Source organism: Squalius cephalus (genome assembly GCF_949319135.1).
Source record: "Squalius cephalus genome assembly, chromosome: 5".
NCBI classification, from domain to species: domain Eukaryota; kingdom Metazoa; phylum Chordata; class Actinopteri; order Cypriniformes; family Leuciscidae; genus Squalius; species Squalius cephalus.
Genome location: NC_137126.1, coordinates 7,356,856 through 7,381,019, shown reverse-complemented (window position 1 = coordinate 7,381,019; position 24,164 = coordinate 7,356,856). Strand labels below are relative to the sequence as shown.

Genomic DNA, 24,164 nt, shown 5'->3' with positions numbered 1-24,164 from the left:
ACCAGAGCCGTCATCTAGCTGAAGGCACTGGAAATCGCCAAAGAGCTGAACCCACCCACCAGGAGGCCCATCATTTCTTATTTCCAACTACGTACTGATAGCCTGGTCCTTCTAGACTCTCGTACATTTCATTTGTACAGAGAGTCTGGCCACTCTCCATTGACAAGCGTTAACTTCCTTGAAGGCGGGTACTCTGTTGAAGTTTAAAACTATTGGATCTGCCCAGAGCCACTCTGGATCTGCCATAACCAATCGCTAAAGATTGGTCATGATGTAACCCTACAACTCAAACTAGCGCACGACCTCAATGTCATCGTTCTCAGCCACTTCCTCTGCTAATTGGACCGGTAAAAATTTGACCAGAGAAATATACTCACAAATATACCACAAACCCAGACAGAGTACTGAAAGAAAATTAAAATTGAGCGGAAGGACGTAGGAGGGCGGAGCCAGGCTAACGTACTGACATGCTTGCCTGTCATTTTCTTCGAAGTGGCTGCTTTGATGCAGCATAATGGATTAGCATTACGCCGCAGAACAAGTATTGCCCAGCTCTTGCCCTCCAACTTCAGGGAGAAACTGCTGTCTTTTCAGCACTTTGTGCCACTGGGTCACATTTTCCCAGCAGCCATTTCATTTACAATGAAGGGCCTTTTCCTGCGAGCATTAACTTGATGTGCTACATAAATAAACGCGTGCAGAACAGCTTCTTGGGGAATCATCATTAATAAGAGCTCCATTAGAGCCAGAGTAGGTCAGTGGAGTAGGACAGAGCACAATTACTCCTTATTAGGATACTTTATGACCTACCTTGTGGAGTTATCAAATACCTGGGTGCCTCATGCTGCTTATATTTATATGTTAATTTGTCTCTTTTTATCTGATTTTCTTTTTTCATTTTGGATGCCAGCTCAGTTCTTGTAAGCAACAGTGTCTGGGTGAGTGAGTGTGGGTGGATGTCAGACTCCTCTATTAGGTGTCCTTTAGTTTAGAAGGACTAGTTGTCCTCTTAGAGAGCCTCATATCATTAATTTAATCAGTAGACAGACTGTAAAATGGGGGAGGTACACTGAACGCTTATTGGTGTGGTTTTTGAAGGTATGGCTGCCAGCAGTCAAGGCCAAAGGACTGGAGATATCTGGAACCTTCTCTCGGCGTCAGGGACACATGTACATGGACATGAACTTCACCAATAAAGCCCTGCAGCACATGACTGACTTTGCCATCCAGTTCAACAAGAACAGGTCTGTGAATGATTGTGGCATATTTTCCTGTTACCATGCTCCAAAATTAAGGTTTTATATTTATGAGTAATTATTGATTTATAATAAATAATTCTAGTATATTTTTTATTTAGTTATATTTTAACATTTAATTTAATATTAGATGTAATATATGCTATATTTTATATACTAAATTATTATATATAATTTGTATATAGATTTTTTTTGGTTAATAGATTTTTAAATGAATATTGTTAAATATATATTTTAACAACGTATTTAATATACACTACCATTCAAAAGTTTGGATTTTTTTAGATCTAAATTAATTGTTTCATTTGTTAAGGACGCACAAAAGTCAGAGTAAGATAATGTTACAAAAAATGTATATTTCAAATAAATGCTTTTAAAGTTCCTATTCTTCAAAGAATCCTGAAAAACGTGCGTCATGTTTTCCACAGCATTAAGCAGCACGACCGTTTTCAACATTGATAATAATAAGAAATGTTTCTTTTCATCATATTAGAATGATTTCTGAAGGATCATGTGACACTGAAGACTGGAGAAATGATGCATTAAAAATTCTGCTTTGTCATCACAGGAATAAATTACACAAAAATGTATTAAAATAGAATTAAAACAGATTAAAATATAGCAACAGTTATTTTAAATTTTAATATTTCACAACATTACTTTTTTTTTTTTTTTACCATTTTTTTAAAATCTGTTTTATTTATTATTTGTTTATTTAGAGTTTTATACATTTTTTGCCATTGTAACAAAGCTAAAAATTCTTTCCATTTCCTAACTAAACTTCTGATGGTAATTTTCTTTAGATAATCTAAAGATCTATTTAGGATTAAATAATAATTTTTACATGGTTATTTATTTAAACCATGAATTGTTTTTGATACAGGCCTCATAGCCAGCAACTCTAACTTTTGCTCTCATTTGCTAAGTGTTTAAGTAAAAGTACCATTACTTTCCCACCAAAAAAGTAGTGTGAGTAGAGTAAAAATTACATGTCCAAAAAACTACTTGAGTAAGAGTAAAAGAATAGCTTATTTAAAAGTACTCTTGTGTAGTGAGTAGTGAGCTACCGATTCTACACTTATAATAGACAGTGTACAGTGCAAATTAAAAATGTAGAAAAACGGGTACATGCTGTAATTCTCTATCTTTGGTTTAACAGTTTTCATTTTGACTGCCAACTTTTTAAAATACATTAAAACAAAACAGAAAAAGTTTTCAGTACACTCACTATTTAAATAATAATCTATGGGGAAAAAATTTAATCAGTTGTAAGGCCTTAATAAACACTGAGCAAGCTATTTTATCACATGAAATATCAACATTCAGAACAGTGCAAAGAATACAAAAACCTTTATAAGAACCTTTATGAAATTCATGAGAGTTCAGTCTCGCACACCAGAGATGGGTTTAAAAGAGAGAGATTATTCTCTCCAGAACGCTGCCAGCTTTAGGGTTTCGAGATAAAGAAATGAGAATCACTAATATTATCAAACAGTGAATCTCCCCTAATGCACTGAAATAGGCAAAGATAGTGAGCTAACATGAACTACATTGTAAGTCCAGTTCACTGAATGTTACAAATTTAAACGTAAATGCACATTGTTCGAAAAGTGAGTGATGTGAAGGCCAAGTATGGTTATTCTTGGAATTTGTCCTATGCATTTAACCCATCAAAGTTAGTGCACACACACACATTAGGAGCAGTGAGTAGTGAACACACACACACTGCACTGCAAACCATGGACACACAAATGCCCGATTACTCTCCCTATCCAATCACGTTGATGGAATTTTTTTTAATTAAAAACAAACGGAGGGAAAATAGCTGAGTAAAAGTACAGATACATCACTTAAAATGTGCTCAAGTAAAAGTAAAAGTACACCATTTTTAAACTACTTAAAAAGTCAAATTTCTTTTAAAAACTACTTATCACAGTAATATGAGTATTTGTAAATCATTACGTCACACCCCTGCCTTTAACTGATACATTAGGTAGAGCTATGAGACACTATAATCCCGTTTTGTTGTCTTGTCTTTAGTTTTGGAGTGATCCCCACCACACCTCTCCCCGTTCACACTCCACTGATGCCCAGCCAGAGCATCGACATCTCCCTCCCTCTCAACACCATCGGACCTGTGATGAAGATGGACCCACTAAACAACCTACAGGTACGATGCATTACTGCCCTATGCCACATACTTTTACACCCCCATAAACACCCACACATGGGCCCTTCTGAGGTCCCTTTCTTTGCCTTAATCATCCCACAGGAAATAAACCATTACAAATATGCCGTTAATGTTTAAGTTACATCACTGTGTATCCAAACCTCCAAGCTTTCAACTGCACAGCGGGCACATTCGTCTCTGATTATTTGAGTCAGTTGTCCCCACGTGCTTCATTAGTTACTGAGATCATTTGGGTGAACAGCAGCTGCAAAACATTCAATTTAATGCCTTTAAAACACTCTAGATAATGAGCACTTGCCCACGGCATCTAGTCTACTAATGCTGATAATCAATCAGATACAAATGTCATTATGAATCATCGTCATATCAAATGATTTATATTGACATGTTTCTGCCTCATTAGTTATACTACAGAGTGTTGGATTATCTTTAGATGGATGTCTAGCTGAGTTTGCTCTTACTGTGTTCCTTCCTTAACATTTACACTATGATGTTCCACAATATTTCCTTCCTCCATCCCCTTGACACTCGTCCACCTCTCTATTTCTCTCATCCTCTCATATCTTTGGTTCATCTGATCTTCTGTTTAAGGATCCCTTTCTGTGACTTTACTCCTTGGTGCTTGTGTCAAGCATCTGGCTCTTTGTTATTAAACAGAGCTGCCTGCAGAGTGTTTATGGCTTGTGTTAATGAGTTCAACCTTCTAATGAGCAGAAGAGTCACTGAATGCCCTTTGAGTGGCTGGGTGACGCTATGACCTGACCAAGTCCATGTTAATTAAACAGGTGTTTTTTTATATCATTCTGTCATTTACTCATCCAAACCTATGCGAGTTTCTTTCTTCTGTGGAACACAAAAGGAGAAATTTTGAAGAGAATGCCAGCCACCCTTTTCCATAAAATTTAAAGAGGACCCCTATTATGCTTTTTTACATTTTCAACTTTCTTTAGTGTTTAATGTTACTGTTAAAGCATGAAAAAGGTCTGTAAAGTTTCAAAGCACAAATCCACTCCAAAAGGAGTAATTCTCTAAATGAGTAAGCAAAAACACCTTGATCTTGAGTTTTTCTCCGGGTATATGTAACAATATGTATGTAACAATATTCCTCATTTAAATAATTCCCGCCCATACAAAAAAAGGGGGGCTAGGCCTGGTAGTGTGTTGAAACTCGCGGTTATAGTAAGGGGCGTGACATTTCTAAAATACACTCAACATGGTTGACCAATCACAACACACTCGTCCAGCCGACCAATCAGAGCACATTGTGCTTTTTTGGAAGGAGGGGCTTCATAGAGATACAGGAACTAAATAGTGTTACTGACAGACTGGGAAGAGAGGTGCTGCAACTGTGTCAAAAATGTGAAAACATGTTCGTTGAATATTCAAGCATGAAAATCTATTCTAGTAGACCCCAAAAACAAAATCAAGACTTTGAAAAAAAGCTTTATAGGTCCACTTTAAAGCTGGCATGAAATGAAAATTCATCTATTTTGTAAATGCATGTTATAGATCTTATTGTGTACAATTCATCCATGTATATGTTTCTATTTTTTGACTATTAAATATTATGTATGCATAAACAATTTATTAATACTATATTGGTTATTGGCCAATATTAGAGATATTTTTTACATTTATCGGCAATTTTATCGGATATTTAACCGCGCATGCTAATTTCCTCTATTTTTTTCTGTTAAGATTACATTTGTCATCATCTAACACTTACTTAGTTACTCTTTAAAAATGCTAGTAATTTAAAGGAGAACTCCGGTCAATTTTAACATTGAGCTCATTTTTTTGTAAATTTGGAGTGCTGTCAGTACAGAGAACAACGGCAAAAATCGGTGTTGCCTACACCGTGTTATCCTCTTTTTAAAATTTGCACCCTGTTGACTTCAATGGGGCAAGTTTTAAACCTGCTTTTAGCCTCTTAACATTCTTGATGTGTCATTACAAGTGCACAGCCAATGTGAGTTATTCCTTCAGAGTGAACACGGGTAAATCTGACTGCAGTAGATGTGAAAGATATGAATAAAAATGATGTTATTTCAGCCAGCGCACATACCTGTATTTACATCCTGTTTTCGGTCGAAGCCCACAGTAATCAATTGTCGAGTTCACGCGCATTGGTTTAGTACCTATGAAAACGCGCGTTAACTCGACAATCGATTACTGTGGACTTTGACCGAAAACAGGATGTAAATACAGGTATGAGCGCTGGCTAAATAAATATCATTTTTATTCATATCTTTCACATCTACTGCAGTCAGATTCACCCGTGTTCACTCCGAAGGAATCACTCACATGACCTGTGCACTTGTAATGACACATCAAGGATGTTAAGAGGCTAAAAGCAGGTTTAAAACTTGCCCCATTGAAGTCAACAGGGTGCAAATTTTAAAAAGAGGATAACACAGTGTAGGCAACACCGATTTTTGTCGTTGTTCTCTGTATTGACAGCACTCCAAATTTACACAAAAATGTATTTTTTAACACCGTACATTATAAGGCTGTGATGCCTAAATTTACCTTTAGCATTTAGTATGATTAATTTCAGTTTTTAGGTATTTATTTTTCATTTATTTGGACAAAATCTAGCATTTTAATATTAGCTATTTGTCAGTTGTTGGCCAAAACATGAAAAATAACACATTTTCCTCTAAATTAATCCAGAAAACAAAAACAAAAAAAGTCTGCTCATTGTGCTTTTATTAATAAACAAGAATACAAATAAACTTTCTTGCCATCAATAGACACACTGTTTGTCTAAAAATAGAAAGGCTCAATTGTGCCATAATTTATTCATTGGATTTCCGTGGCTCGGTTTAGAGTCTAATAACATTTGTGTAAAATATGAAAGAACTCATCAACCGGGTCTGACCATTGACTTCTACTAGCCTTCTCTTATGCTCTTGTGCCTTTCTTCTAGTTCCCCTTCTCCTATTCTTTCATTTTCCATGCAGCTGAAAGCTTTTTCCATTTGGAAAATAGTGTGGTATCAAAACTGCAGTCAGGCTGCAGAGGCGTTTTAGTCCCCTTATACGGTGGAGTGTATTTAAAAGTCTGACCACTCAACCTTCCTCACTGCAGGTGGCTGTGAAAAACAATATTGATGTCTTCTACTTCAGCACGCTGATCCCTCTCAACGTGTTCTTCGTGGAGGACGGCAAAATGGGTACAAGCACGCTGCGCACACATGCTCACTCTAAAAACAGCTCACCGGTTTTGATTGAGCTTAGGCTTAATAAAAGAGTGGATTGATGAGATGTAGCCAGGATTGAACATACTATAGACACTGATTGGCCAATCCCATATGATAACCTGTTATCTTTTCCTCAACAGAGCGTCAGGTGTTCTTGGCCACATGGAAGGACATTCCAAACGAGAATGAGCTGCAGTACCAGATCAAAGAATGCCACTTAAACGCAGGTGAGGTGATCTAGTCCTCAACATGCACTACTCAGGACTCGAGTTTGTGTGTAGGTGTTTTGCAACGTATGGATCAGTGGTCACTGAATCAAAGGCATTTAGCAGAGAGGAAAGTTTGCAAATAGCAGGGCAGCTGCAAAGGTCTCTTTGCTCTGTTTGGCAGAGCGCTCTTAGCTCTTTGTATTTTGGCCTCTGCCTAAACCCAAGCTGGCTCCTGATGCAGAATGTTACAACCTGCTACAATGTGTCTGTGGTTGAGAGACAGTTTTTTTTTCACAGCACAAATACAGCTCAAGCCGTTTAAGGGAATCAGCCGTTTGAACTAATCGAGTGAATGAATGCCTCAATGACGGCAATATCCAAAATCCTTGTCCTTGTGGGGACGTTTTTTTGGTCCCCTTGAGGAAAACAGCTTATACATCATGCTAAGTGATGTTTTTCAAAAATGTAAAACTGCATAACATTTTCTGTGATGGGTAGGGTTAGTGTAAGGGGAATCGAATATACAGTGTGTACAGTATAAAAATCATTATGTCTATGGAAAGTCCCCCCCAAAAAATGAAAACACAGTTACAGTGTTTGTCTGTGTATATATGGTTTATGAGGACACAAATGTGTATAATGACATGGGTATTACAACGTATACTTACACGTGGTTTATGAAGACACTTCCTGTGTCCTCGTAATCCAAATGGTTTAAAAAAACATACTAAACTGTGTGTTGTTGTTTTTTTTTGTTTTTTTTAAATGCAGAAAGTTTTCTGTGATGGGTAAGGTTAGGTGATAGAAAATACAGTTTGTACTGTATAAAAACCATTACACCTATGGAGAGTCTGCTACAGTCTGCCCGCAAACCACATATTCAAGTGTGTGTGAGAGAGAGAGAGAGAGAGAGAGAGAGAGAGAGAGAGAGAGAGAGAGAGAGAGAGATATTTGTATTCTGATTTGAATAAGACATGACAGTGTAATACATACTAATTTTATTGTAGTGTTTTTTTACACCCCTAGTATTAAAGCTTGTTGAACAAGGCTCACCATATTCCCGAATATATTTGAATAGCTTCCTTTCTAGATTTATGAAAGCAACTTCACAATGCTTTGATATTAAACCATCAATATTGTTGAATTGTTTGCTTAAAGCTTTACTACAACATCCACTGTGTACTGTGTGAGCTTTCAGATTTAAAAAAGCAGAAAGAGTCTCTTGACGCCAATGTAAAGGGGAAAAAGCATTCCCACCATTTCGTTATTGTTCATAGTTAATTATTTAGTCTGGTGGCAATGTAAAAATGCTGTGGAACGTGGCTGGCTGTGTGCACAGACTTTGACAGAGCTGGTTTATTTCTAGGCTTATCAGCTCGCTATTTGTATTCATCAACCTGGAGCCAATTTGAGCATACAGCAGCAGCCGAACACAGCGACCAGCGTAGAGAGCCTGTTTCACTCGCTGAAATTATTGATCAGACGCCCAGAGGTTCCTTAATTACTAGACGTCAGACAATCTCACTTCCCCTGCTTTCATCTGCTCTCATTTTAGCAAGCACACACACGGCACACACACGGCACACAGATGCAATTTTATCCATGACTATAAAGCGCCTGTTGGGTGATCGACGCATGTAGTGCCACACTAAACAGCAGTAGTTTGACAAATCCAGGCTTTGATTTTTTTTTTTTTTTTTTTTTTTCCTCTTCACTCTGATGCCTTGTTTTGGTTGGAGAAGCCATGCAGTTCAGTTTCAATCGTGTTTATTAGCATGTAGAGAATAATCGACTGCTATTGTGAGATGCTGATTGACTCTGGCTTGCCATGACTTGAATAACAATGTCCACGTAATGGAGCAAACAAGCGAGGGCAAGATATAACCGAATGCCTTTTCCCCACACTACGTGCATTGGTATTATTTGTAAAATGACTGATTTTTTCCCCCATAGAATTGAAATAAGTAGGAAGCTGTTTCATGTTTTGTTGTTGTTGAGACTGGTTGATTTGTTCTTCATCAGAATGCAGCCACAGTTCTTGAGTCCAGGAGGATGACATGCGTTCATGTCCGTGGATCAGCACATTCCTAATGATGAATAATTTCAGCGCTTAATTCAGCAGAAAATAAACATCTCTAATTAGTTTTCAGCGTTAATGTTTTACAACCGTTTACAAACCTCATTGATATGCTGCAGAATTGCTGCCTGTACATTTACAGAGGATCAAGAATAATCAAATTCATGCTTCATGCCACAGGTTCTCATCTCTGGTGTGGACAGGACATGGGTTACTTCTAGCTGTATATGACTAGGGATGCATTTATTTTGAACTTTTTAGCCTGTGTGTGTGAGAAAATGAGTAATGTTAGTAGCGTAATCCGTTACATTACAAATTTTTGGTAATGTATTTTGAATACTTTTTTGTTACTTTTAGATTACTTTTGACCTAGTCTTGTGTAGCCAGAGCTTCAGACTGATGGCAGAAGGTCTAGACTCCATAGCAGCTTTCATTGACCAAGCACTGCCCACTGTCTGACTGACATGTAAAGCAACCAATCACAGTTCATTTGTTCCGTGTCATGTTTAGGGGTGTGAGAATGTAACATCGATGTCCCTACAATAACAGACTGTTGTGTAAAACTATGCTACGAACTTTACATACTTCACATACTTTTAAAAATCCAGCATTTAGTTAGTTGATACTGAGAAGCGCTCATTTTTACAGTTGTGATACTGAGAAGCGCTCATTTTTACAGTTGTAAACACGAAAGCGTTCTTCTTCCTTGAGGGGGTTTGGCGTCACGGCTTTTTTGTTTCCAGGCGTCAGATGACAACTTTGAAAATCCTGAAGTGTTTCCAGTTAAGTGTGCCATATGCATCAGACGTTCAGTCAGCGGTCCGTGGGTGTGACGTATGAGGCTGAGACTACTTTTGACCTAACTTCTGCATTACCAATTACCAGTACACTTGTGCATTTGAATGTCTTTGCTCTTTAGACCACTCTTGCCGCAATATTCTGGATCAGTTGCAGAGGTTTGGAAGGCCTGCCAAGAGAGCATTACAATAGTCCAGTCTGGATAGAACAAGGGCTTGGACAAGGAATTGTGTAGCATACAGCAATAGGAAGGGCCTGATCCTCCTAATGTTGTATAAGGCAAATCTGCAGGACCGGGCAGTTCTAGCAATGTGGTTTGCGAACTTTAACTGATCATCAATCACAACTACAAGGTTCCTGGCTGTCCTGGATGGAGTTATGGTTGACGAACAAAGCTGAATGGAGAAGTTGTGATGAAATGCTGGGTTCGGATGAAGTGCCGAGACCACAAGCAGCTCTGTCTTTGTAAGTCTTTGATGGTAGTGGTCCTTCATCTAGCAGGAAACATCATAACAGTGATAGGAAAAACCATGTTTCTGAATGACAGATCCTAGTGATGACATGTAGATGGAGAAGAGAAGTGGTCCAAGCACCGAGCCTTGAGAGCACCCCAGTAGCTAGATGTTGCGATGTAGACATCTCACCCCTCCATGAAACCCACTAGTACACTTAAAGGGATAGTTCACTTTGAAATTAAATTTTGGTATGTTTTAGCTTACCTCAAGGGCATCCGAGATGTAGGTGTCTTTGTTTCCGCAGTAGTTTCAATTTTGATATTTTTAGGTCAAACCGTTCTTGTCTGTCAGTCATATAATGCTGGTCTATGGTCACTATCTCAAAGAGCATGCACAGAGTCCAAATTAAACAATTCCCCATCGTAAGTACACATTGATGGCCTAAGACACGAAACGAGCGGTTTGTGTGAGAAAACGAACAGTATTTGGGTGCAACCGCATGGCAGCCACCCACAACACCCTAGCATTGTGGTAGCATGTTTTGCATTTCCTTGAGCAAATCTGTATTATTTTACTATGGGCTGTTGAATGCTTGATTCTGATTGGTTGACGCATGTTCTAAGCTCTGCCATTATTTTCAGGAAAACGCAAGGCTATGGCCCCGATCACACCAAACGTGATTTTTGCAGTGAGAGGCGCCTTTTTTTAATTGTTTTCTTATTGCAGTGAGCGTTCTGCGTGCTGTTTATGCGCCCCAGGCGCCTCGCGTTTTACCGCCTGCTGCGCCTCGTGTTTTTGCAGTTGGAAAAAAAGCAAGGCCTACTATGATATTAGACTACATAGCCTATAATAAAAGATATTTTTATTCAAAGATCAACAGTCTGTTATTAGTCTTTAGTCTGCCACAAAAAAAAAAACATTAAAACTCAAATGTCATTGTGGGAAAAACAAAACGCTCGATGGTGTTTTATGCCCCCAATGGCTCCTTAGAGGCAGCTAACCCAACCCTCAACCTTAAACCTACCCATCCCCTCGCTGCCTGGAAGGCGACGTTGGGGGCATAAAACACCAAAGACCAAACAAAACAATGACTGTTGTAACAGTGCGTAAATCAGACCTTTCAGGCTATAGTCTATAACTCTAACAAGCCTTATGCCCAAATTATTATTACAACTAAATTGTCGGTCATTAAATAAGAAAATGAAATAATTGTGTAGATGATTTGCTTTGTGTAACCCGACATCAGACATTAGGCCGAAGTTGTTTTTTTTGCACACAGTGCCACGACCAATCAATCACTCCTTTACGACTGGCTGCCTGCACATTCACTGTCCTCGCGGCTGCTGCAACTTGCTCCTTTTTGTTTTATAGAGTAGGTCTAGATGAAGAGAGCGCAAATTGCCAATGAGCAGCCGGTGGGGGCTGGCTGCAGGACAACTCAACCTCCATGGACAGTTTTTAATATTTTATCAGACAATAACTACTCAAGATTTTGCTTTAGTATAATTTTCATGACAACTAGGGCCGGATTCGGGATTCGGGACAACAGCTTAGATTTCGGGACTGTCCCGAATTTTTCTGGTCTCCCTAGTTTGGTGTGATCGGGGCCTATAGTAGTTCCAGGCAGGTCTTGACAGCATTACAGTTCCATATCACTTCGCCAAATGATTTCAGTTGTTTCAAAGGTCTTTACATCTTACAGAACCAAAACCCACAAGACACTAACCGTGCAAATAAATATAGTCAACGATAGGATAAAAACTATGGTGACCGGGAGGGGACATGTTCGGTTCACTTAGTTTTGTCGTGGCCACAACACATAAACTCGTGGGAACGTGATATTAAGTCGTGGGAACGTCATAATATCTCGTGGACATGAGATTGTATGTTGAGGGAATGACATCTGTTTCTCGTGGCTACCAGTTTTATAACGTGGGAACCAAATCTTCACATGCGATACGGGCTCCTCCTTTTACCCCGGTCATAATTTACTTTGTTATTTGTTAATTTAAGTTTCTCATAATTTGTTTTTGTTTATTGCCTTAAACGGGACTTTATTCGTGACCTGAGTATTTCATTCAAGCCAGCAAACTTCCGTCGAAAATTTGGACAATGAGTTGTGAGGAAGGGCATGATCCTTCTAATGTTGTATAAGGCAAATCTGCAGGACCGGGCAGTTCTAGCAATGTGGTTTGCGAACTTTAACTGATCATCAATCACAACTACAAGGTTCCTGGCTGTCCTGGATGGGAGTAATGGTTGACGAACAAAGCTGAATGGAGAAATTGTGATGAAGTGCTGGGTTCGGATGAAGTGCCGAGACCACAAGCAGCTCTGTCTTTGTAAGTCTTTGAAGGTAGTGGTCCTTCATCCAGCAGGAAAGGTCTGTCAGGCGGGCTGAGATGAGAGCAGCTACCGTCAGATCATCTGGCTGGAATGAGAGGTAGAGTTGTGTGTCGTCAGCATAACAGTGATAGGAAAAACCATGTTTCTGAATGACAGATCCTAGTGATGACATGTAGATGGAGAAGAGAAGTGGTCCAAGCACCGAGCCTTGAGAGCACCCCAGTAGCTAGTACTAGTACACTTAAGCAATTCCTACGAAAAAGCCCATTCAACTTAAGAATGCGCTTCAGGCGTCTTTCACTTACGTACCCATGTCTTAATGCCAGAGACCGCACTATATCTTTATATGACATTCCTAATTGAAAGTAAAATGTTATTTCATCAGTCATCTCCATCTCCGACTGCTGTATATGTTCAGTATTGACCGGTGTGGTACTCTCAACATAACTCGTGGCCACGAGAAATAGATGTCGTTCTCTCAAAATATGATCTCGAGGCCACGACTTAATATGACGTTCCCACGAATTAATATCCCGTGGCTACAACATATTATCACATTCCCACGAGTTTATATGTTGTGGCCACGACAAAACTAAGTGAACCGAACATGTCCCCTCCCGGTCACCGTAAAAAACAACCAATTATTTCCACGTTTTTTAGCCACAAAATTAAGTTTTATTATGTATTAATGCATTTATTAGTTATTATGGAAAAACACACATCTCTTTCTTGCGCTCTCTATCCCACTCAAATGAACACAGATACAGTACGGACACACACTCGCACAGAAACGTGTTGTCACTGTTGAGAGACTGTTGAATGACTGAGGTAATTCACACACGCTTAAGCTCTCGCTCGCTCTCTCTCTCTCTCTCTCTCTCTCTCTCTCTCTCTCTCTCTCTCTCTCTCTCTCTCTCTCTCTCTCTCTCTCTCCCTCTCCCTCTCCCTCTCTCTCTCCCTCTCCCTCTCCCTCTCCCTCTCCCTCTCTCTCTCTCTCTCTCTCCCTCTCCCTCTCCCTCTCCCTCTCTCTCTCTCTCTAATAACTGCATTAATAACTACACACTGCTCTCAGTGACTCAAGTCTCCGTTATTAGCTCTAAAATGATGTTTTGGAATTAAAGGTGCTCTAAGTCATGTCACGCGTTTTTTAGGCCAAAACATTTTTTGTCACATACCGCAAACATCTCCTCACTATCCGCTAGCTGCCTGTCCCCTGAACACACTGTAAAAAAACGCGGTCTCTGTAGACACCACAGGCTCCACAAACTGCAACAAAAACAAACTGAGCAACAAACAGAGCGACCCGCAGCACGAAACACAACAAACTGTTCCAGCCAATAACCGACAAGAATGATGTGGGGGTGGGGTTCGGGGGTTAGTGCGCGGATGAGGAGGAGGGAGGGTCTAGCTAGCCTCCGTTTTGTTTGACAATAATTCGAATGTCAACAAGAAGAAACATCTCCCGGGATCGCTTAGACAACCTTTAATAACGGAGGCTTGGGATTAGATGCGTAAGAAATTAGTCCTACACACAAGAGCGCTTTAAGGACAAAAACCTGACAAACGTCTTGAAATACATCATCTTATCAATGGTAACCGTAGTATAAGCGTCGTGGCTGCATTATTTTTCTAATAATTCAACAGCCCGTCGTCAATTATTCCTTACATATTACGCTGTATCCCTCCTCACCCTGTCTCGAGCAGCTCCTTCTGTACTTCCGCTGTGTATTGTGAAGGCAGACTCACAGGATTGACAGCAGTAGTGTGTGCAGTCAGTCAGTGTGAACTGGAGTGAGTCACAGCACACTCCACATGTTGGTAACACCAACTGTCATCACCTGATTCTGTGGCTTATATAACCGCTGACTCTGTCCTCAGACCTCCCTCTGTCTGTGTATAAATGTTTTCCATCTTCATTGCCCTTCTGGCTTTTTATTTCCCCAATCCATCTTTCTCCCTCTTTAAACACTCTATTGGGTTTTATTGTGCCCCTTTACTTTGCTCTTACATTGTTTGTGGCCCGTCCTTGTCTTTCAGCGCTTAGCTATCTCTGTTGCCAGGGGTTTCATCATTTCTTCTCTCTCTCTCGTTCCACGCTCTCCAATGCTCTCAAAGCACAGTGATATGGCTCAGTAGTGTCTGATTCCAGAACAGCATCACTCAGGCCAGGGTCATAGTATGATGTGTAAATTAATCTGCTGTTTAAGACATTAATCTACATGCAGTAGATTATTTTCTAATGTTAGGAACAGGTTTTTGTTAACATGTTCAATAATATAATGTTTTTTTAGTTGATCATAAAAGGTTTTGTCCAATAAAATATCTTAAAGGAGAACTTTTTTTTGCAAATTTGGAGTGCTGTCAGTACAGAGAACAACGGCAAAAATCGGTGTTGCCTACACCGTGTTATCCTCTTTTTAAAATTTGCACCCTTGTTGACTTCAATGGGGCAAGTTTTAAACCTGCTTTTAGCCTCTTAACATCCTTGATGTGTCATTACAAGTGCCCAGCCATGTGAGTGATTCCTTCAGAGTGAACACGGTGAATCTGACTGCAGTAGATATGAAAGATATGAATAAAAATGATAATATTCAGCCAGCGCACATACCTGTATTTACATCCTGTTTTCGGTCGAAGTCCACAGTAGTTGATTGTCGAGTTCACGCGCATAGGTTTAGTACCTACTAACTTAGTACGTGTTCACTCTGAAGGAATCACTCACATGACCTGTGCACTTGTAATGACACATCAAGGATGTTAAGAGGCTAAAAGCAGGTTTAAAACTTGCCCCATTGAAGTCAACAGGGTGCAAATTTTAAAAAGAGGATAACTCTGTGTAGGCAACACCGATTTTTGTCATTGTTCTCTGTACTGACAGCACTCCAAATTTACAAAAAAATGAGCTCAATGTTAAAATTGACCGGAGTTCTCCTTTAAAGAATGAGAAGGTCCCTTCTTGCCCGTATTATCACCATGTAGTTGATCATGGTAAAATGGTAACACGAAGAGTTGAAGCTTTATACATATTGTACTGTATATCTTACTTAGATGATCTAATAGGTCATCATTTTCACCACTTTTAATCACCAATGGTTCTGTATGTAAAGTATTTGGACTATGAAGTATTCCGTAATATTTCATAATATTTAAGCGGAAAATCTCTGAATTTCTGTAACACTGCAGGACTGAATAAATACATTTTGAAGTAGTTCCTTATAAGCATTAAAAATGAAAATTACCGCACTACAAATGAAAAATTATGACAGGTATTTTACATTTTTAGGGTAATACTTAAATTGTCAAGTAGCACCCAATTAGTGTGTGTGTGTGTGTGTGTCTAATTGGTCAAATTTATCTTCATTTTATTTCAAGCTTTCAAAATTAATTTGAATAGATAATTTATGATTGCAGACAAAGCCTTTTTTTCCAGCCAAATGGTGAAAGAAACAAAAGATGTATGTCCTTTTTCTTTGAGCACAGTAAAATTACATGTCAACTTCTCATACACCACCTGTGTCCAATTAGGACATAGCAAGTAGCAAATTTCGGTTAATTGTGTGCCTTTGGTTGTGCTAATGCTCATACTTTATTACTTTCCCAACCACAAGCTGGTTGCGAAGAAACTGGCTGAAATGTATCAATTTTTAAAGAGTCTCTATTGATTTTATCCATGGTACAAACAGGTTATTTAAAAAATATATGTTTTGCTTCTTGTTTCAATAGGGAATACTTGTACTTACTTTTTAGGGAATATTTAATACAAGTGTGGGGTTTTTAAATTGGATGGATGGTAGCTTTTTTTGCTGATACTGTATTCTGTTGAGAGACTTCTGTGAATGTTTTGTTGGGTAACCATGTGTCTTTGGTATTGGCAGATACGGTGTCAGGCAAACTGCAGAACAACAATATCTACACCATCGCCAAGAGGAACGTAGAAGGCCAGGACATGCTGTATCAGTCGCTCAAACTCACCAACGGGATCTGGATACTCGCCGAGCTCCGCATACAACCTGGCAATCCCAATTACACGGTAATCACTCACAGCGCGAAGATTCAACAATTGGGTATTCAAACGAACTCGACGAATGCTTGCCAATTTAATACAAAAGAGCAAAATAAATCTTGTCCCTTGACAAACAAAATGCTTTTGACGTTGTCCAGACCATATTCAAGGACATCCTTCATCCCTCACTTTGACAGAATACTGTATTTACATAAAACTTGCTTTATTTTTATATCCACTTATTTGTCCACCAATCCACTCCCAAGTTTTCAGCACCTTGTAATTCAGCACTTTATGTAATTCACTGCTTTGAAGATCAGGCTTTTTAAACATGATAAATTCATGACCCTGAAAGCCATGCTTTCTGCTTGATTTGCTTGCCTAATGCATTAAATGAACAGGAAGGTCAAGAGCAGCATGAAGCGTTCAGAAAAGGCTTGTCGCCGACAGGTAGAGTATTGATCCCTGTTTTAGCTCATGGATCCCCAGTGCCCTAGGGAACATTCCTGAATTATCTTCACAAACAGCAACATGCATGACATTTGGTCCAAAAATTGTTGACTAAAACTTGTTGGCTGCCACTTATTGAGATTCTGCTTATGTAACAGACTGCTTATGTATGACTTTTTTGATCCTCTCCTCTGTGATTTTGTATTAAGTCAACAAGTTTAGTAAACTATATTCTACTTTTGGTTTATTTTAAAGTGTGCCTCTGAGAGAACATGCACTCTATAAGTGAATCAGATGTTTATTCAGTAACAGCTTTGACAGATACAGCAAGCAATTTGTTAATCTGATTCAAAGACCTTTGATTGATTTTGCCCAGTTCATTAAAAGAACCAGCTCTTAAGAGTCGTTCACTTGTGAATCAGACTACGCTAGTTGAGCGCAGCCTATAAGAACAACCCATTTGAAATTATTTATTGTCTTTTTAAGACAAAAACACTTGGATACCACAGAATAATACATTCAACTTTGGTGACTGCAGACACTTTGCTTCGATAAAATGTCATTTCTTTTGATGTGATGCTGCAAAAGATTCAGTAGCAGAATGCAATAACTGCTTACAGATGATAATGGAATTGTATAGTTTTATTATAGTATACTTATAGTATAATAATAGTTTTTCATGTACCTTCATCGTGTAAGATGTTATCACATGAGAACTCTAAAGGTGATGATACACTTTTTGAGCAATGTTGCTGGGCAATCTAGCCGAGCGATTGTTGCTTGGGCACTTTCCCATTGAAAATGGGCAATGAATTTCTATCTGGATAATTTAGATCGGTTGTGGGCCCTGTGTCTCATCTGGTTGCCCGTTGACAGCAACATTGCCCAAAAAGTTGCCCTGTGTATCATCACCTTAACTGGAAAGTGAAGTGAGATGACACTTTAATTATGTCCTCGCCAGTGTTTTATTGTATGCCAGAGGCAGCATTTTTGATGATATTCATTAAATGTTCATGCCCCCCAGAATATTTTATTGAATGAACATGTAAACAGTCAATTTATCAAAAGCAAGCAATGCATTTCATTCTATCTTCATTCATTATTTTTTTTTATCAACACTTAAATGTGGTAAGTTTCATTTAAAAAAACATTTCGAACATAAAGCTGAGAAAATTGCATTTTTGTTGAAGACTAAGAAAAACTCGTCAATGGTGCGGAAAGAGTTAAAAGGCGTTTTAGTTTTGTACACTTAAAAAAAAAAAAAACATCATTAAAGCTAGAGTAGGCAATTTTGGAGAGGGAAAGCTAGTTTTGAAAGCATTAGAACAGCCTCCCTTCAGAGCGTCTCCAAAGCCACGTCTCCTCCAAAAGACATAACAACAACAACAGTAACATTACAATATTAATGAACATGAACTTACTTGTACCACCTGACTGCTGCAGAGTGATGCGCCGAGGTTTGAAAATACATATGATGACAGGCAGGCAGACATTCGGGCCAAATGCAATGATTGGACAAACATTTTTTGATCCTGGGACTTCCACAGAACATACATGTACATTCTTTTATTTATTTTTTATATTTAGACGACTTATATTATTGATTGCTGTCAGGATGTGTGTGAACCGAGTTTCAACCACTATAACAAAAAGAGTTTATGAAAAACATTGCCTACCCTACTCTTAACTTTCCTTTTTGTAGTTTCAGCCTTTCTTTCTTTCATGAAACACAATTTGTTTCTATAACTCATATCAGAAGTTCTTCACAAACCTCTCATCGGATATCAAATCTGGCTGCGTTTTTGAAATTGAGATGCAAAGTATGGCAATGAGTGATCATCATCCGTTCAGTGTTTGCACTTGCAAGTTTTTATAATTCATGTGGAGCCAAACAGTGCTCTGCCTGGTGAACTGAAATAGTCTTTTGCTCAGTGAGGCACAGAACACAAGTTGAGCACCTGCAGTGAACCTTTGCTTGGCGACAGCATGGCACTGGAGATGGAGAAGCTCCAGCTGCACATTTGACAGTGGTTTGTTATAATCATATGAGTGAGGGTGAGCCAAATTACAGCATCACATTCGACAGTTTTAATGCTTGTTCTTTAAACACAAAGCACTGGGATAAAACTGGCTTTATGACAAGCTAGACAGAAAATCCCTCTTCAGATCTTCACAACTGACTGCTAAGCACGAAGTGATGTGTAAATGTGTGTACGCAGCAGATGGACAGCGTCTGAAGCCTGAAAAATGCTGTCTTTGCAGGTAATTGTAGTGTTTAGGGATAGGAATCGTGAAGAAAAGGTTCTGGCTCTGCTTACGGTTCTTTAACAGTACTTGTAAGGAATAAATATTTTTTTGGGAAAAAATCATATATATACATTTAAATTTAATATACATTGTTTATAAGTTTAGCGTTCAGTGCGGAATTTGAGTGTTCATCAATGGATCGCATATAGGCCTACAGACTTTCTCCGGTGGAAAGTTAGTTGAAATTAGTCGTTGCGCACATCCCTGGCATAGATGCTTCTTCACCGCCTCTGATTCCACACAATCCTGTGCTTGTAGTCTGCAGTTGGTGGACAGAATAAAAATGGCATCTGATTGAACAGTTGAAATAATTCAGTGATTTATTTTCAACTTGTGATTCCATTTCAAGTGAGTAAAAAGTATTCTCACCTTGGTCCTTATGACAAAAACAAATAAAACCAATCCCGACTGACTGGCCAGCAAAGCAGCTGCCATGGACTCCATAAATTTCCATTGGGAAGTTGGTGTTCAAATTAAGAGGCTGCTAAATAGATTAATCGGTTGATTAGCAATAGAGCCCTCTTTATTATTCAGAAGGCATCTGTTCAGACACCTCTGCTGAGCTTGATTGCCTGAGGCCCCCTGAGGCCAGGACGGATCAGTGCGATCAGAAACCCTACCTGATCCCAGACAATTGATTTTTAATGAGACTTCAGCCCTCGGTATCCTGGCAGCATCTGGCTCCGATCTGAACAGATGATAACTGGACTCCGTCGAACCAGTGCGGTTTGACCTAACAGCCAGTGATGGAGTGCTGTTGTCTGCCAAGACCTCCGGAAACACATTCCTCAAGTAAGGTAACCAATACAACCCCTGCTGTATGAGGGATTATGTTCCTGGCGGGCCGAGGGTTGTTCAGTGCATTCAGTTGAAGAAAAAGTCACAGATTTATCTTCGGTCGATCCGAAGATGGTGACATTTAAAGGGAAGTGGGAATTGATAGTTAGAGCTGAGCCAAAAGAGCAAAAGTATTCATTGTCGGTTTTATTTATTTGTTTGCTCCTCAGGGTGAATATAGTTCTTTGGCCACCTGAGGAGAAAAACAGACTGTAATGTTTGCTGTGCCATTGTTTTGGGGTTGTTAATCAAAGAAATGATATTTCTTTAAATGTTGGTAGACCTCTGCTTGGAGGATGTTTTATTGTATATTGAAATACAATTACAAAAAACAGAAACTATTATTTACAGTGGAGTCCGAAAGTCTGAGACTCACATTCAAAATCTAATTTCAAAGAAGTAACTACTGACATTGATCATTTGGCTCTTTGTACAGAAGGTCAAATGTTCTTGCTTCTGTTGAAGCTCAATATACTTTTTGTATTATCTCAAATCATGATGGAGAACATGATCATTAGGTTTTGTGGAGTTCATGCTGCTGTCATTTTAGCAAATGGAGGAAATTTTGTAATTCATGCAAATTATGTCAATGAATTAAAGCTACACTGTGTAATTCTTTTAGTTGATTCTTAGCAAAAAACACTTAGTTCTTTCAAAAATATATGTGCTCATTAATGTATATTTACTTCTTTCAAGTAATAAAGTATTCTCGTAAGTTTATAATCTGCCATTGAAAGTACATACGGGTGAGGGGTTCGAATGCCGGTCGCCATGTTGCCCCTCCATCTTGAAACTACATTAGCCAAAGAGGGACATACCTGTAAATTCAAGCTTCGCCTTTCGCGCTTTACACTCAGTGACACAGAGACGAATGCGAGGGGGAGATTACTCGCGACTGCCGGCAGATTTGAAAGATTGCTGATGGAGGATGAAGCCTATTTTCGAGGACATGTAGCAGAGTCGCCAAGGAAGCGAAATAGAGAATTAAAACGTCAAGCAAATCAGCAAGACCAAAGTCAATACTGGAGTAACTTTTCCCAGATGGAAAGAGCTCATGAGGAGCAAAGATTTTAAAACGGACGCCGAAGTTGCCTGCTTTCTTCTCGGCAGGTAATTCAGCCTATTTGTGTAAATTCGAAGTTTTATAGTTGCTTGTCTAACCATAGCATGGTTGTGCATAACGCCAGAACGACCTCTAGTATAACTTGCGTTACTTTTCCTCACGTCAATGGTGAAAAAGTATTGTTTTCCTTGTAACATAAATTTGTGCTGCGCCGGATCACAGGTGATAGTTTTAAAGGCGCAATTGAACGAAGTCGAACTGGAAGCCATGTTAATCTTGGAATAATACGGCCACCGTAGGAGTTAAAACGCCCTCGAAATTGAAAGGAACAGAAACTAATATTCACTGGGTAGTCATATACAATTTCACCGCTAGAAGGGGGAAAATATCACACAGTGTAGCTTTAAGTAAATTCTTCAAATTATGTCAATAGCATAGTTTGTGTGTGTGTGTGTGTGTGTGTGTGTGTGTGTGTGTGTGTGTGTGTGTGTGTGTGTGTGTATACAGTACTGGTCAAAAGTTTGGAAACATTACTATTTTTAATATTTTTGAAAAGTCTCTAATGCTTATCAAGGCTGCATTTATTTGTTAAAAAATAATGTAATATTTTGAAATATTATTACAATTTAATATAATGGTTTTCTGTTTTAATATACTTTAAAATATAATTTATTTCTGTGATGCAAAGCTGAATTTTCATCAGCCATTACTCCAGTCTTCAGTGTCATATGATCCTAGAAATCTTTTGTTCTACCGTTCAAAAGGTTTTTTTTGTTTTTGTTAAAGAATTTATTATTAACTTTTTAAAGTATCAAAGGTTCCAAAAAATATTAAGCAACACAATTTTTCCAACATTGATAATAACTGAGTATCAAATCAGTATATTAGAATGATTTCTAAAGCTATTGTAATAATATTTCACATATTACTGTTTTTTTCTGTGTTTTTGATCAAATAAATGCAGGCTTGATGAGCAGAAGAGACTTTTCAAAAACATTAAAAATATTAATGTTTCCAAACTTTTGACCGGTACTGTACACATATAAACATCCCAAGTGGTATATATACCACTAGTGATATATAACAGGCTTCCTCATGTTCAGAAACTATTCTTGCTATTATGAATTAACTTGTTTTAGGATTTCAGTCCTTGCAGTTCCAAACTGAAAATTATTGGACATGCAAATTAACAAATGATTTGACTTCAAGAATTGCTAGCTTTGAGTCTGTGCAGATTTTCTAATGGTCTTAAAAGGAACATTAATTCTAACAGTTTTATGAGTAGCATTTTATTTATCCAGCTTCACTCAAAGGTTTGTAGTGAAAAGCTGTAACTCTAGCAAAAAGGAAAACCCTCTTAAAGCAGTCATTCATAGCAAATATTAGTGCTAAACATATAGCCCATCAAAGTGTGGTGTTGTTGATTATCATCTGGTGGGTCACAACCCAAAAATAGACTACGGTCTGTTCTGATAGAGGTATGGACAGCAGGGTAAAAATACAATGATAAAGATTTTTGAATAAATGCTGTATGATCATTATGCATAGTGCATAGTTGTGTTTGCAAAAATGAAGAGAAAAGACTTCCAATATATTTTGTTGCCATCACAGGCTGTGTTTCCAATCAAACTCAACATTACAATATTATGGTGCAAATTCATCTATAATTTGGTAGCAAACTCGTAATAAAATTATGCAGCGTAAAAGAAAATATGACCCAGCCTACAATAAAGGGCTCCTATTATGCTTTTTTGCGTTTTCAACTTCCTTTATTGTGTAATGTTGCTGTTTGCGCATGAAAAAGGTCTGCAAAGTTACAAAGCACAAAGTCACTCCAAAGGGAGTTATTCTTCATATCAGTGTCTTTTACTGTTTCTGAACTCCCTGAAACGCCTCATTGTAGTCTTGAGTTTTCTTCGGGGAACATACGTTACAGTATTCCTCATTTAAAGAATTCCCACCCAAGGCATATGCAGAATAAAGGCCTGGTTGAGTTGCATTGGTGTGTTGAAACTTGCCGTTATGTTAAGGGGTGTGACATTTCCAAAACACACTGGAAGCAGTTGACCAATCACAACACACTGGTCCAGCCGACCAATCAGAGCACACTGCGCTTTTCGGAAGGAGGGGCTTCATAGAGTTGCAACAATGTCAAATATCGTTAGCCTCATAGCATAATTGCCTAAGTCATTTTTTGTTTCTTCTTGTTTTCCAAAGACATTGAAATACGACTTAGGCAATTATGCTATGAGGCTAACGATATGTGAAAATAATGTGTTTTTTTCTAATAGAAATTTAGACTTAATAGGTCCCCTTTTTAAAAACAGATAATAAACAATTATGTCGACCACATTGAGTGGCTGCTGAGAGCATTAACAGTTGAAAATCGTGAGACATTTAGAAACCATAATTGACAATTTCTGCCTGTCATTTAAATTTTTCAATCCACATTTAAACAGCTTTTCTTTCTCTTTCAGCTGTCTCTGAAATGCAGGGCTCCAGAAGTGTCTCAGTACGTGTACCAGATGTACGATGCCATTCTGAAGAACTGAACGTCTCTATCGTCCTTTTCTCTCTCTACATATTCGTCCCTTCCTCCCCAACCAGCCACCACCACCTCTGTGGCAGAGGATCCAGCTCTCCAATGTTTTCTGCCACTATTTTAAATCCATCTATAGGTACCAGTTTCCTCAATGTGCCCACTACGCGTGAATCACACATGCTCCGTTCTAGCCAAATGTCTTGATGTTGTTGATAGTGTCGAAGGGAATTCTGGAACACAGCTATATATTTTTTAATTGTTTGAACGCATTGTCAGTACTTCACGTTCCCATGCCCTGTATTTGTCATCTTATGCGAAGAAGGCAAAAGTATACGAGTAAAATCTTTAAACTGAAGCAAGTTATGAAAGTTATACTGTTTTAATGGTAACCACTTAAAAATCACTATATCCCCTAAAATAGTACGTTT

At 38.5% G+C, this 24,164-nt stretch overlaps 1 protein-coding gene across 1 annotated transcript in view; it reads left to right on the top strand.

The window, feature by feature from the left end:
- Positions 1-23,865, top strand: part of ap2b1 (adaptor related protein complex 2 subunit beta 1) — a 50,612-nt gene extending 26,747 nt beyond the window's left edge. The window contains exons 17-22 of the mRNA XM_079872806.1: positions 1,099-1,244; positions 3,297-3,426; positions 6,538-6,622; positions 6,790-6,876; positions 16,410-16,564; positions 23,672-23,865. Of these exons, the coding sequence (XP_079728932.1) occupies positions 1,099-1,244; positions 3,297-3,426; positions 6,538-6,622; positions 6,790-6,876; positions 16,410-16,564; positions 23,672-23,746 (678 nt within the window). The 3' untranslated portion in view covers positions 23,747-23,865. The remainder of the gene's footprint in view (positions 1-1,098; positions 1,245-3,296; positions 3,427-6,537; positions 6,623-6,789; positions 6,877-16,409; positions 16,565-23,671) is intronic.
- Positions 23,866-24,164: the final 299 nt, after the last annotated feature.